The 16437-nt window shown below is 36.1% G+C and overlaps 1 protein-coding gene across 1 annotated transcript; it reads right to left on the reverse strand.

Annotated features, from left to right (window-relative positions):
• Positions 1–4128: 4128 nt before the first annotated feature.
• LOC145776318 (alkaline phosphatase-like) lies at positions 4129–15455 on the reverse strand. Its single transcript, XM_082587719.1, has 11 exons — positions 15316–15455; positions 13074–13187; positions 12643–12764; positions 11458–11632; positions 10416–10591; positions 9755–9962; positions 8883–9035; positions 8171–8350; positions 7256–7405; positions 6349–6493; positions 4129–4886 (listed from the first exon to the last, which is right to left on the reverse strand). The coding sequence occupies exons 1-11, from the start codon at positions 15383–15385 to the stop codon at positions 4589–4591; spliced, it is 1791 nt and encodes a 596-aa protein (XP_082443845.1). The 5' UTR covers positions 15386–15455; the 3' UTR covers positions 4129–4588.
• Between the last annotated feature and the right edge of the window lie 982 nt (positions 15456–16437).

The following is a 16437-nucleotide window of genomic DNA, read 5'->3' on the forward strand; positions in this document are numbered from 1 at the left end:
TTCCTCTTCCGCTAGAAAGAAACGTGTCAATTACTTTTCATCACTTTTTATCTTGCAATATTTTTGCTTGTACATTTTGTTGAGGTGCTCGAACCAAAAATACTGTTCTACAGTTGTGTCATCTACCTTTCTTTAGAATCTAAATCCTTGTTATATTAATGCAAGTACTTTTGCTTTGATGGTGTAAAATGAAAAAACTAAATCTACTGTACTGTATGTACCGTACTATGTCACTTTATTCCGTTTATATTTCTATGTTGTTTCCGAAAAATGATGTGATATACGTATGCGACTGATGCTTAAGTTCTAACCGGTCTTCAATGCCGAATTTTAACCAGTTTTGTGGCAGATGGGTTGGTGCCTGCGCCTCTGTGCTTGGAATAGGTCTGGGTTGGATTTCCAATTGGACCATAACGAAGATAGCGATGCCGATTGTGTTCTTTCTTCCGTAAACAGTTAGAATAAGTCGAAGTACAGTACTACTGTAATGTGCTAAGTCCCACATCTGATACAAATTAAGATGTAGCCTAGAACTGCAGTCGCACATAGATCCCATGGTTTGTCTATAGCGAGGTTATGCAAACCCAACCAACAAATCAGTCCTTTTTAACATTGATTTAAATTATGCAGGTGTTGAATCAATGTAAAAAGGGACCAATATTTAATGGTCTTCCTTATTTCTTGCTATATATTTGAGGAACACCTGGCAGTTCAAAACAGTGTTCTGCATTCACGGAAACGTTGCAACGTAGCAAACGCATCATGCCAATATCAGTTTGAGACAAAAGTGGCAAATGTAAAGTTGCGTCATTGTAAACGAACGGTGTAATCTCCAATACAGTACCTCCTTCCTAAGAATACTATATGCCCCCAAAAGGAGTTCGCCAACATGACGGCTAGAATGTGGTATGAACATGATATTGTTGGTTGGGCTAACTTTCTTCTGTTATCATTCGCACTGTTAATACGTAAACAGCATATGTTTGGCATTAAATTGTCATTTAAAATAAAACAGTTTGCCGGACGCTTTTTAGTCTGAGAATAAGTGAAGTATCAAAACAATTAATATATTAATATCATTTTGCTCTTTTGGTGGAAATCATCGAAGGAATACAGCATCCGTTGCTGCAAAGGTGCAAAAAAACTACTAAACGTCAGATATCGCCTAATAAAGCGGATTTTTTTCAATCTTAGAAACCATAATTCAAACTCGTAAAAGAATCCATCATTACAAAGAATGTTATAATTTCTCACCTTTCCAAGCATGCTGTGATACAGCGAGTGCTATTAGTGACAAAAACACAAAAGAAATACTTTCAACCATATTTTAGCAGCATAGAACTATTTTTATGAGTAATCAATTAATTGTAGACAACAAGTCAAATTCTAATGTCTACGAAAACACTTCAAGGAGATTATTCAACGGAGTACCGAACCTGCTTGGTTTGTAGCCTAAATCTATAACAACTTCAAATACTACTTTAAACTTTACAATTGTTTATTTTTTTTATCACAGACTGTTTAAATTACGATTTAAAGAAAATGAAGGGGTGTAGCCTACCGGCAAACATCTATAGGATTGGCCCATGATACAAGAGAAGGATCCACATAGGATACAAATTGATATGCATAAATCAACAAGTGAATAAAAAAGAAAATATCAACAACCTCTCAAGTAGGCTACATGTAGTTTCCCACAAAGTGAAATATGTATGACTTTTGACTCTTTTTTTATTTTTTTAAAATTTGTTTAAAATTACTTCGACTTTGGAAGTCTGCAGCATCGTCCCAGCACCAGTACAACCTGCTGACCACGTTAAAACTGCGACTGCCAAACCACCTCTGTCATAAGATTAACTGAAAATTTTTTTATTTAATATCGTAGCCTATACCATTTTGAAACCAACGGCGGAGAGAGACCTAATTCCATTGAACAATATTTAATACTATAATTTAGTTTTAATATTTGCATTAAAAAAGTTAAATATGGCGAGTAGAAGGTTTTTCATAGCTCGAAGCTGCACTGTTTTTGTCTGACTCTTTATGGGCTTGTCGTCAGAATAGCGTAAACTGAAAAGTGGTGAAGTATTTAGAGAAAGGCGAAAATGCAATGCAAGCACAAACAGTATTGCAACTTCAAGCTATAAAAACATTCCTTCTATTCAAGTTCTGTCGTCTACCACAAATCAACTCTTTCAAAAAAAAGTTAAACATTAACCCTTTTGTGCTGTTGCAACTCAGGTTGCTCAGCATTGACATTACTTGGCATGCACAAAATTAAGAAGCACCACAAAGGAATAAGGGTTTGAGCATAAAACATAATAATGGAGAGTTATTTGCAAAAGGTTAGTACAGTAGCCTATAAGATTTTATAATGTATTTTCATTTGAGTTTGGTATAGGTTTGGTTAGATTTTGGCATAGGTTTTGGAGTCGAATGCTCTTTCTCCTGCCAACTCTTCCCCTTTCTCCGGGTTCAGGATCCTTGGAAAAGTATGAGATTTTATTATCTCAAGTGATTACACAGAAACCTTTGATTTCAATCACTAGAAGTAATTGTGATGGTGCTGTTCTATACCACGACACCTAGTGGTATAACTTCCAACATCAAGATAGCAAGTTTTCAGAGTGAAGTTTTCCGACTGTGATTAAAATGTTGTTGGCAGAGAATTATTCCATCCACTAGGTGCTGCTGAATGGAGAGCAGTCCTGAAATGCGTTGTTCAAGCGCTTACCCTGAGAGTCGAACCAGCGCCGCGTGATCTTGAGTCCGACTCTTAACCATTGAATAACTGGGCGGGCTACAAGCGAATTAATTTTCATGTTGAAGATTTAGTGAAGAAATTCACTGTAATAATAATTCTTCTTGCTTATGACAGAAGAATAGCCGTTACTTGGTTGGACTTCAATATTTGCTCTAAGATGTCGATTTTAGACTTGGTCAGGCCTTCCACATTCAACTGCAGCAAGGTGATGCCTTCCTGTGCGACAACCGAAGTTGTCCGCCCTGAATAGTTATTTACTTATTTGACATAAAGGGCGCATGCTCTGGGTCGGCACCACTTTGTACAGGATGGAGTTGCATGGAGCTCTGTGAGCTACAATTGCTGTCTCGATTTGTTGTCATTCGCTTGCTTGCAAGGATCAATTGCCAGGGCTCACCACTAGGAGGTTGACAACTTGAGCCCCTATAGTAATAATAATGCTTGTTTTTACATATCCCTGTGTCCGTCGCAGAATACGTTGCTCCTCAGCGCTTTTCAAAGCAGACAATGTCAATGCAGCTGTATAGAGGCACAATCGAGTACATTACTACCCGAATCCATTCCATTACACAGTGTCAAGCAGGAATTAGATTCAGTGCCATTTTTAAAAAGTCTTTGGTATGACCCGACATGGTATCGAAAAAAAAGTTTTTAAGTTTGACAAAAAAAGAGATGAAAACTCAATTTGAGTGACTAAAGAAACCTGAAAACATCGAAGCTGTATGAAAGTGTGGATAAAGACCAAAGCTGAATTACAAACTTTGTCTGAGTTTAGCAAGTGTTGTAATTATTTTGTCCAACAGGCAACAAGTTCTACGTAGCATAAGCCTAATTTTTCAACATTCAATCAAAACTACTTGTTCTTTTGTCTGAGACAGGATTGATCAGATTTCAGGACAGGTGATGAAAAGTCAGGTGAGTGTAGCATCGTCCAGTTTTGCTATGCGTTTCATTTGGAGCCTGGTAAATGGGACATTAAGAAAGACGTGGTCAGCGGTTTGTTCCTCGACGTCACAGTCGCAGACCGATGAGGAATTCAAAACTGACTTTGTAAGTATTTTAAGCGTGACATAATTCGGATAATTTGTTGAGGCCGAAAAGTAGAATGGTTTATTATAGGCTACAACCCTACAGAGAAAATTACTAACAGGTTAAAAAAGTAGTTACAGGCTGACATTCCCAACTGCATTATTACTGTCGTGCTTGGATCAGATTTTCTCCACAACCATAAACGTCTGTTGCATTACTGACAATCATCCTGAGACTACCGTAAATGCTTTCAGAAAGTTTCAGAGACAATATAATTCCAAAGTATTCCAACTTAGAAAGCAGTAGGCCTAAGTAAGTTATTGCAGGTGGTTTCGCCTGTTTTTATTTCATGAAATATTTTTCCAATCACTTCAACCACAACAATTGTGAGTAGGCTCAGCCTAATAACTACGCAGCCTACTCATATAATTCAAGTCCTGAGAAGCTATAACAACAAACTACCAGATAAGCCCATCACCACATGGATAGAAATTGAAAAATCGTTGTATTTAGAGTAAGCTCTCTAGCTTCTGGGCCAAACGGTTTCACTGTTTTTGCAAAGCATCTTAGAAACTTTGAAATTCAAAACATCACTTTCTGTTTTGCAATTTATCTTGGCCGAAAGCATTCATAAAGTAATTTTTGAAACATAAATTTTTAGTATTTAAAAAAAAAAACGAACAACTTTCACAACAAAAAACATTATATGAAAAACGCTCGAACGGATAATCATATTGTTTTAGGCCCAGAAAATTCTTCAAATTTATCTCAATAAAGTACAAGACATCCATTCGCTCAAACAGCCGATTTGTTATAAGTCTCTTGGCTACGTCCAGAAGACACACTCACTTCACCTTGACCGCATTTCTTTTTAACTAGAATACAGTACCACATTGCTATTGAAAAAGTGAGCACGCCAATAAGTAAGGCAAATAACACAGTGAGAGCTGTGCTAGCACTTGTAGATGTCAAACTTATCCCAATAAAAGAAACAGTTTTTTCGACGTTTACAGTAGTTTCCGGTGTAGTTGTTTTACCAACATTGCTCTGACCTTCGCAATGCCTTTGATCGTCACCGAGGCAGGAAACATACCTGCAAAACATGGACTATTCAAACTCGCTATCAAAATTAAATTGTTTATAAGTTTATAAAACTAATAACGTTGACACCTGATAATAACAAATTATGAAACCTATGTACTGTATAAGGGCCGTTGAGAGGATATTTTGGGCCCGGTTCTAATGAGATAATGGGCCCAGTACCAAAATACATTATATCCAAAATACGAGGTGGCGTCTCAAATTTTCCGGCCCCTTGGAAAGGTTTCGGGTCCCTACAATCATCACTGCCTTAGGTACAGAAGCACCCCTTGAACCCTCCTATCAACACTATTGTACTGTATTCTGTATTATGGTAAGCCTACAGAGCTTTTATTGTGTTTCTTCCCTTTTGAGAGTGAATTGCAAATGTGCTTGTCGCTAGTGGTCGTAATGCAAAAATCTTACAGCATTACAACGAGGCAAAAAGAAGGTTTTGATAACCGTATGACGATCAGTGAAACATGTGAATAATATTCCATATCGTGAAGATTCAATTACATAGACTTAAAAAAAGAACGTTAAAATACTGGGCTTTATGTATAGGCTACTGTATTATTCTTTAGTTGTATTAGGCACCCAACTAGCCTTCAAGCTCTACAAATGTATTTAACCCTTAGGCGGTTGGGCTCCTGGAGTCTTGCTCAGTTTGGGGGGGGGCTGTCGATTCTTCTTATGCTTTAGGAGTGATATCTCTGTTATTTTTTAAGGCACGGTTTCAAAATTTGGGATTCATTTTGTAAAACTATTCACGCAGAGCATATCCGAAAATTAAAACTATGTAAATTTTAGAACTGCTTATATACGTTGAAATGTTGATGTGACTTATGACGTTTGAATTACTTGGTATTTTTTGATAGAGTAATGAAAAACATGCATTGCAATGTTGTGATTAATTTTTTTTTACATAATCTTAATTTAAATCGATTAATTAACGAGACATGGGCCAAATTAATTGCTTTCATCCAGCTGGTGGGAAAATTTTGAACAATAGAATATGAAATATTTCAGAGGATGTGCTGAGAAATGCCTTATATCTCTCAATTTATAACCTTTATTCGGTCAAAATTTCAGCTCAATAGAGGTGAATAAAAGTTAGGAAAAGTCAAGAAATCTCGTAGTCGCAGCCTCAGTGGTTTTAGAGATACAACTGTTGATACAAAAAAGTTGAATTGACAGCCCCCCCCCAACCTTCAAAGGGTTAAGTTTGAGCAATCCAAGAGAAATAGACACAATATGTAGAATATGACCCTTGAGGCTAGGTGTCACACTTCGGCAGCGCATAGCTGTTATTGGTTGACCTATTAACTTAAATTGTCGAACTCTCATAACAGCAAACAGCCTAGAAATAGATACTCTAAAAAAGACTGAAATTTTGAAAATTTGAAAACTCTGAAAATTTTGTCAAAACAAGATAAAGCAATGGGCCTAGAAATTGCTTTCTCATAAATCGCAACCTCATAACATAAGCGATATAACTCTGCTGATGAACTCCATGGAAAAGATGAGCCATCGGTCCTCTTGCCATGATTGGCACGTCTTCTCCACCATGAGTCTCCGACTCCAGTGGCACAGCAGATTGCTGCAGGTAGGAAGCAGTATCTGGTAAAAAACAGTATTTTTATTTACTTTATTTATAGTTGTTAGTCTATGACAAGATAATGTAATTAAAGCAATAGTCGGCTAAACTGCAAGTTGAGGTTTCCCCACAGAAAACAAGTGTAATGAAGAAAACAAACCGATTTCTCTCATTATTTTCTTTCTTTCTCACTCAAAATCTCTAAAAAGCTCACAGCTGCGGAAATTTAATTGAAGCTGCAATTCGCAAAAATACCTTTTAATTATAACATAAACTGCATTTTCGAAGTGCACTATTACATATTTCAGTATTGTATATTCGAACGTCAGGCCACTCGGCATGCTATAGCTCGGCAAGTACTTCAACTCAGCAAGTACATATCAGCCACACTTCCAAGTCAACAAATGAAATTTACTTGCTCAGTTCGGACTTGCTTGGTCATCGCTTGTCAACGTAATTTTGCTGACGTGTGAAACGCCAAGCTTCAGCTTGCTTAGTTGTTACTTGCTTAGTTTCATCATTTGTAAACTTCAGCTACTTGCTGAAATGTTGCTAGCTCAGTTGCCACTTGCTCAACTGTCATATGTTCAGTTCACAACTGCTGACTTGCAGGAGACTCGTATATTCTTGTGATCTGATGTTAATAATCTGATAAATTCTACAGCAGGACACTTAAATAGCTAACCAGCAAAAGTGTCTTGGAAGTTTAGGGATTATTCATTAGCTGCTAGTGTTCAGTGTTGGTAGGCCTAAATTACAAATGTGTTACATTTGGGTAAACAAACCTGTCGCCACTCCCTTCAAGTCTTGTCTAGTGTGTGGCTCCGTTAGATTGATGTCAAGCCCTTGGAAGCCTATCCCATTTGCATAGAGAAGACTTGTGTAAGGCTTATTGTCGAGGGCGATTTTTGTTTTTCCTTCTGATACAGCCAGGCCTGAATGAATTTAAAATAACCTAGTTAGCTTATTCTACATTCTATAATCTCTATGAATGAATTAATTCAAATATTTTTGTAACCTTTAAGCTGAATTGTAATAATTTTGCACAGTTAAACTATTATTGCAAGCCTGGCTTTTGGATTGGACAGTTTGAAACATTTGACAGTTGGTCTTGGTCATGCCGCGAAGATGTTTTGTTTAAGATTCCATTAAATGAATCTTTTGCTTTAAAGTAAATATTATAAAAGATTCCATATTTTGTCATTGAGCCTCGGGAAATGAGACGATAAGATTCTCATTACTAATCCATCGGCACTAGTGGGAATAGAGTGGCAAGCTTATCTCTCGGCCGTCTTTCATCCAGCAACTACGCCCTACCCTTTTTTATTCCACCCTAGCTAAAGGGTAAGCGATGTGTATCAATCACTACCTTAAGCTTGAATTACAGATAAAGAAAGCAGAAGCTTGATAAGTAACTTGAATCCTGCGGCTTTCCGCGGTTTTAGATCCCGAGGCCATTGAAATATCTCGAGTTGGATTAGAGAGTAACTCTCTTGACGAAAGTTAAACGTAAGGTACAGAAGGGACTCAACCAAAACACTGAATCCGGCGTGGCATTACATGTCAGTTGAAAAAATATAAATTAAGCCCTCTTGATAACAAATTTTTCTTTGTTCTAGTTGATTATTCCTCACAACATTTTCTTACCAGTACAAAACGTTTTATAGATAAAAAAAAAAAAAGTACGACAAATTAGTCACCAAAAATGGGGTTTCCTCGGTCAGTGTAGCCTCCGAAGGTGAACACGTGACTATGATCTGCTGTTACAATGACAAGAGTATCACTGTCCGAAGTCAACTCAACTGCTTTTGCCACAGCGTCATCAAAAGCAACAAGATCGTGTAAAGCTTTGTAAGCATTGTTGTCGTGATGGCCATGATCTGAAATATGTAGGCTATACAGCTTGTTCAAAATTTTATGTAACTATGACATACAATATAACTTAGAATTAGATTATACTGCAACATAATTTCCCAGGCCTTACAAAGAAAGATTTTTTAGGCTACAAACTTTATTATTGCCAAAATCCAAATGTTTGTTGTTTATTTTTTTATTGACTTATGATTCGTGATAAATTTCTTGTTGTACATTTTAGTCAAAAATTATGTCGAACATGGACTTTCAAACTTGCTCTTATATCTTTCTTTAGAAAGTGTCATAAAGTACAAAATGAGCGAACTTGCTTATAAAATGCTTGGTCACGATGTTCTACAATATACATTCTACAGTACAAAATGCATTCGACCAGTCGTCACTCTCACCTCAGATTAGTTGATACGTTATATTCCGCATGGCCTACTTTGTAGGCTTTATGTTGCACGCACCACAGTACCACTGTATACAGGTACAAAAACTTTTGTACTATCTACCTACATATTTAAAGAAGCATTGTGTATAAGTTAAATTTATTACCTATTCGACCTCCTTCAACTAATAAAAAATATCCTTTTGAATTTTTTTGAAGCATTCGAATCGCTTTTTCCGTCATTTCCGCCAGCGAAGGCTCTCCTGCACCATCCGTACTTCTGTCTGATTCATACTGCATGTCCTTCGGTTCGAATAAGCCTAAACAAATTGAACATTATTTCCATAAATTTTCAAAAAAAGCAAGAATAGTAAAATACTTTGTTTAAAAGTTTATAATACTGTGAAACTTAAAGGATAGGCTAAATTACAGTACACGTTTAAGCAAAAAAACTTTTTATCATTAGATTAACATATCTAATTCGCATACTAAATGATGCAGTCAGCCTACTACATTAGGTTTTAATATAAGATGAATTGCTAATCAAGCCTCTTGATGTTGTGAGACTGAAAATGCCTTTGCGGAAAATCGATTCCCCGTCATTAAATTGAGACTGGTCAACTGCTGCGGCATGATTAGCAATGTATCCTATATTTCCTTGATAAGAAACAGTCAATCGGTTCAAGCAGAGAGTTTGCTTGGGTTAGTTTTAAATAAGTACCAGAAAGGTTTCATCAGACATTACCGGCTTAGTATATACCTCAGTATCACCTGACTTTAATCAAGATCGTAGTTGTAATAAATTTCAAGCAAAGCTCGATTACACATATCATACAGAGAATATTTTGAAATAAATAACCCTCTTATTTGAAATTTTTGATTGGATTCCATTTAGAACACATCCATTGCAACTAAAAATATATCTAAATAATATACTACTAAAATTCACATTAAAAATCTGAAAGAAAATTAATTGTATGCTCACTTGGTGAACTACAGCAATTTGTTACAGCAGAAAACAAAACTAAAAAAATCTCACCTAGGAGCCGATCCGTAGTTTCAGGGTCAACGTTATCGAAGTCAAGTTTGTTCCACACATAAGAAGCGTTACTTTTTTGTGACTTATGTTTTACCAACCACTCCTCTATAAGATCTCGATTGTCTCCACGGGCGTTGTTAGAAGTTGTATATTCTGGATCAAATGTTGAGGTGGGTTGGAAATATTTTCTTCCCCCTCCTAAAGTAACCTGTAGATTGAATTATAAGAACGATAGAGTAATATGCAACGTAAAACAAAATAATGAAGAAAATCTTGAAGAAATAATCGAAACAGTGTTCGTTTACTTTACACACCACAAGACACCAGCAAGCAATTACATGCCTCTAATTGTGGTAGCGTATTTGATCACCATTTAAGTTGAAATGTGTAAAATAGTAAAAGGAAATTAATACAATAACAGCTAATTAAGTTTATTTTCCGAAGAAAGCATTTCCTATAGGCTACGTATAGCCTACCATCTCGATGACACTGCTACACTAGCTTGCTTTATCATGTTCAACCCATCCCGACCCAGCAACCAATGTAGCCATGGCCAACATGTTATACTTTCCCTGGTTTGTACAATTGCTCACGTTCAAAACGAACATCGACATAGAATAAAGGCCATGTTTTAAATTAATTTTTTTATATGAACACTTACAGTAACTTTTTCGGAATTGTCAATGAACTGTTGAGCAATATCCACACAACCATCGGACTTGTCTTGCTCCGTTAAATCTGTGTCTCCATACCAGTCTCGAAATGCTGCGTGGGCATAAGTCGCTGCTGGAGTGGCATGGTTGATACGGGTGGTCGTAACAACTCCAGTTGATTTACCTGGTTAGAATCTGGTTTGTAATCTTGCTCAAACATCATTTTAAAGTTGACAACATAATTTAAAACTGTATTTAGTTGATTTGTGTACCTAGTCTACTTTGTGTTTTGATAGCCTATCTATACCAAGGGTGCTCAAAGTGCGGCCCACGGGAGGAATATCTGCGGCCGTCATCTGAGTTAATAATCTACTTAAGTTATATCATATAATAACTTGTAGCCCAATACAGTATAAAGGTATTTTTTAGCCTACACGACTAAACTATGAATCCCTGCATAAACCTTATTATTGGTGTGAGGGTGGTTCATCTAAGCTGAGTAGTGGTCCGATTAAGCGAGGAAAATTGTAGAGAACAATCGATTTAGATTCGGGAGCAGCAAAAGATAGTCCAATTAAACCGATGGTCCAACGTGGGTCGATTATGCGGAGTTAATTGTACAACCAAAATCGTTTTGTGATTGGTTACCTTATTTACAACATACAATCTTAAAACTAAGGAGAATTTCAAGATCAAAATGAGTGAAAAATTCTATGCGACCGCCAAGACTCGCAAATAGTAAAATGTGGCCCGTAACTACAAAACTTTGAGCACCCCTGACATACACGTTTAACACAACAAGAATTTAAGGTTTATCAAAATTTATAAAAGATTAACCAATAACCAACCAACATAATTTTTTCACATGCAACAAAATGTAAATATTGAAACAAATATATGTAGACTTCATGCTCTGAGAAAAGAAAGCATTGTTGTAAACTTTAAAGTAATCTACTAACGTTAATACTCAAAACTAAAACAAAAATCTCTCACACTGTCAGCGAAGCTGAATTTTATCTCAAGTAATAAAAAATAGAGAATTTGATTTACCAGCATTGTATGCGTCTACCAATATTGAGTCCACTTCGGCTCCTTTCTGAGAGGAGCAGTTATTTTTTCGAGCAGCGGCAGTCAAACCTAAGGTGTCATAATTCCCTTTCACCCCACATAAATAAGCTGTAGCTGTGGACGCTGAATCGGCCACTTGCTTGTTTACAGCATAAGTCTAAAGTTAAAAGAATAAAACTTGGTTATAAATTTCCAGTTTATTGCAACCCCACACATTCACGCAGAACATAACTTCTAAATTTGTAAGTGAAGGTAACTCTTGTCCTCATCATCATCATTGTTCCTTCCTCGTATTGAGGGTTGGATACAATTCTCCACCATGAGCTGTTCGTACTGCTATTTCATAACTTATTGCCACCAGAGCGTGAGACAGTCGCCAATCAGACATATGTTAACCAAGTTCACTCCCTGGATTCGAAATACTTTCTAATCAAAAGTATCAGTCATAGACTATCAGTTTGTGACGGTTATTTAGACTGTTAGTGGAAATGTTTATATCATAACAATTTAATTTGATTGAATTGAATTCTTTGCAAAGAATTTCATTCGAAACGGAACAAAGACTACAAAAGTTTGCGTTGATACGATATAAAACTGATTTTGCTTCGGAATAGAATTCCTGCGCTGTTTTCAGCTATGTCGCTGTGATGCATCTGTGGTATCCAGTGCAGTGTGATGTTGTCGCAATGCGCAAAATAAAACTTGATTGTTATCGCATTATACCAATGTTGTAATACCGATGGTTTAAACAAATAAAAAATAATTGAGTTCGTACCCTTCATTAAAACGTAATGATCAAACAAATGAGGCTTAGATATCACTAATGTCTTTTCTAGTTTGCAACATACGTGTGTCTTTCTGATTAGTTTTATACTCTATATTAGGTTACTACAACCTCGCTTTTGGTTGTCCAATGGCAGTTCTGTACACAGCTTTTAGATCCTTCTTCTGCATTGTCAATTACAAAAGTGCACTCATCAGCTTTCGTTTGAATGGAACAATACTTCCAGTTACGTTTGAATGTTTAGAATGTGTCGTTTTTTGCTGTGATGGTCAGAAATAAAACAAACTGAACGGAATGGAGTCGTTGGTTTCAAAATTGCATAAAAATTAACTCAATTCCGAACATTGATGTTTCTCCATAAGAAAACAGTATCAGTAGCCCACCCTTGACAACCCAACATGAGGAAACTCATCCATGGCAAGAACCGTCTCTTCTCCACTATTTCCCTGCATCTGACCTTTCAGGACCCTTCCTGCTGTTATTGTGGGCATGCCCATTCCATCTCCTGGAAAATCAAACAATCGGCTTTTCAGAAAATAAAAACGCTAGAAAAAAGAGATTGCACAACAAGCTACTTACGAAATAGACCTAAAAAGGAATGTATTTTCAAATGTTTTCGCTTTTTGCGTCTAAGAGAAGTCTGTTCTCATCCGTACGGTGGAAGTCTATTGCAGAATAAACACAAGAATGATGGTTGGCATCCAGCCCTTGAATATTTGCATTGCTTGGCTATTTTTTCAACAATTTGTTAATAAACATCAACAAAACTTGATTGTCAATATATTTGTGTTGTAGTACTCCTTGCTCCTCTTACCAAGAAGAAGAACCACGTTCTTCGCCACTCCAATATTGTGCTTTTGTAGCTTGAGAGCAAGATCTAGCTCTTCTTTTCCAAGTTTAATCCAATATTCAGCTGTCTCCTCCTCGGCTAAACAAAACATCAACAGTTTAAGTATTTATGCGGAATAAACTTGCAAGCGGACTTAAATTACATTTTTAATTTTTAAAGCTGCTTTTAATCATTGATTTTTTGACCTCACATTGCTAATTTTGAATCTCTACCAACTGCATCACCAGAACTGGTATAAAATAATAGATTTAAACCGATCATCCTGCACATCAAGTATGAAAATCCAACGTTTATGCTACAGATCAGCGGTACCGAAAGTGAGGCTCGCTCGGCGCATGCGGAACCCGTCTGGCCTCTGCTGTAATATAAAATCTTAAAGCTTAGGCCGAATTTTAAGAAAAAAGTAAGCGAAAATTTTAATGCGGGCCGTCACGAAAAGCGAAACGTGGTAGGCTATGTGGCTACAAAACGTTTGGCACCCCTGCTATAGATTGATGATTGAAGAAGCTAAGTGTATGCATGGCTACCTAAAGATACGGCCTGATTTGTCACATTTTGCAAGAAATTTCCAAATTTTGCTAAGTTTGGGCGCATCTTTAAATAAATTTTTCTAAAAATTATATTATTACGCTTTCTTTACTGTTTTCCCCAGATGACACAATAGGTTTTAACATCCTCACATGTTGAAAAACAAAGAAAATTTGATTTCGAAGATTTTAGTCAGACTGTTAATTTTTTAATAACAGTCTGATTCAGCGTTTTTCAACGTATTTTTTTTCATTTGCTATTGCTTCCACAAGGCAACATTCAATCTTTTAAATCATTAGGAGACAGCACAGAGTAGAAAAATCTCAGAAAATGTCAGTCAAACACTAGCAGTAGCTGTAATCAAAATCTGCAAAATGTGACAAATCAGGCCGCATCTCCAGGTGGCCATGGTGTATGCAACGAGAAGAAAGTGATATGGTCTGATGATTTCTGCAGCATAGGAGAAAACTGAAACTGCTGACTGGCTATACGTTTATTTTTGTTTGTATTATTCATATGATACGAACACAACGAAAAGGAAAAGTGTTAGAGCTGGATGGCTTGAAAATTCAACATCATTAACTTTCACTTGTGTTTATTTTAAAAACGAGCTAAAGTTTCAGCAATTAACTAACTTATTTCTGTAGTAGCTTAGTATAAATGGTTTAAAAATAGGTTTATTTTTGATACACGCAGAAAAAATATAAAAAACAAAGAAAAGTCGTGTTTGGAAAAGTTAGCCCACGCTCAGTAGGCCTAGACATTGTCCAGAAAACATATAAGAAAAGCTTTAGAGATCGATCATCAAACACGTAGAGGACTTACAATACAAATCTGTGACGATGTCGCTCTTTTGAGATGACACCTTCAAAATATAAAATTCGGCTTCCAAAACAAAAGTCAAAAGTATGATCCATCGATCAACTTTAATCGTTCCACACATACCCCATAAAGTTGACCTCTGATCAAAAATCAATTTTTTTTATTTATTTCACATGCCCAACAGGCAATAATCAATAAGTATCTTTTCAACGCCCTGGCAATAATACTGACATTATTATGGCGCATTACTTCGCATGTTAGCCTATTGAACATTTGTATGGATGTGGCATTTGTTTATCTTAGGAAATTTAACTTGGTAGAAAGTCCAAAATGATGTACAAACTTATTGTAAAATCGTATCTTTTGGGACGTTGCTCACATTAAGCTAATATATCAATCTATTTGCTTCTGATGTCGTAGCATTGACTCCCCCCCACAAGATATCACCCTTGGCTGGATGTTTGGGAAGTTAAGCTTGAAAAATTTACTTAGTATTTCTGTACAAAGGTTAACTAATTTCGCAAAAACAATGCTCTAAAGTAATTAGTGCCTGTACAGACGAAAACGTTCAGTTTTCAATCTATTGATCCACAATTTTATGGCACCTCAATATTCAATATAGCTTTAAAAAAGAAATAACGTTACAAAACAACAACCAGAAAATAAACAAATGGCTTAATTAAGTTTAATAACGTTACAAAAAAAAGCAAACAGAATAAACTTTATTTTGTAGTTTGTTGGGACAATGTTATATAACCCAATTAACCATAATATTTTATATGAACAGCTAAGCAAAAATTAAAAAAATAAACGAGACTAATCATAAAAAGGCAAAAATTAAAGTTTAATTTCTTACGTTTCCATGCGTTCTTTGCTCCGACAAATGTACCGATTGTAAACAACGCTACGAGCAAATTCGAAAACATTTTCAGGCAGCAGTGTAAAAGTCCAAGTTGTTTGAAAATTAAATGATACTGGCTGGAACAGAGTCTGACAGCCAACTCCAGGGAATTTAAAGCTAACTGAGTGAACCTGCAAAAAATAACATATTTTTAAATGATATACTTAACATCTTTTATAAAATAGTAAGGTTATTCGGTTAATTTTTTGCAATGCCAAATAATCTATCTTCACTTGAAAATCATTTAATTTCAGTATATTGAAAAGCGCTTCGAGAAATAAGATAAATCGATATAAAATTTGCCTACTTGTGTTAATCATTAAAATTTAATGTAACTTTGCCTTCTTGGACATCACGCAAACACATCGGCTATGTGGATTGCTTCTACTGTTGACCGGTAGAGAAATCTATGCAGTAGCTCATGTGGAAGAACCTTAAAAAGTCGCAATGTCTACAAATTTTAGCGAGAGAGGCCGAAGCTAATGCAACAAGGGTTAGTTGCAACATTGCCAAAAAAACAAAGTCTAGTAGCAAACTGAAAAAAGCTCAACAGCTTCAAATAGGGTGATACTCTATACTTGTTCGTGGGAATTTAATTCTCAAATCGTCAGCTTTTGTTAGCTTCATCCCGCAATTAAAAACCGTGAGATTGTTTTACTACTGCAAAAGATGTGCCAGAGAATGTGTAATTCTAAAGACATCAGAAACAGAAAACAGTTTTACAAAAGCTAAGACAAACGAAAAGAAAAAACAGCTTGCTAAGTTACACAAATTAAAAGAGAGTTTTCTTTAAAAATCACTTTGACCATGCATCGTGCTAAGTGGTTTTCTGTAGTTTAAAATTTGAGCCGAATAACGAATGGTGGGGTGTAGCAGGGCAAATGATAGGTTCTTTGTGCATTTATCACCACTTTAAATGATGCTTCAAGAATCTGTTTGAGACAATTTTGTTCTTTTAATAGCACTTGATTGAGACTTGTAGAAAACTAATGGGAGTTCGTTAGCTTCTCTCAACATGTTGTAGCCTGAGACTGGTAGTTGTAGCCCATTGCTATTTTATTGCCTTCAACTGCTACT

The sequence above is a fragment of the Aplidium turbinatum genome, chromosome 8 (assembly GCF_918807975.1).
Source record: "Aplidium turbinatum chromosome 8, kaAplTurb1.1, whole genome shotgun sequence".
Taxonomy (NCBI): domain Eukaryota; kingdom Metazoa; phylum Chordata; class Ascidiacea; order Aplousobranchia; family Polyclinidae; genus Aplidium; species Aplidium turbinatum.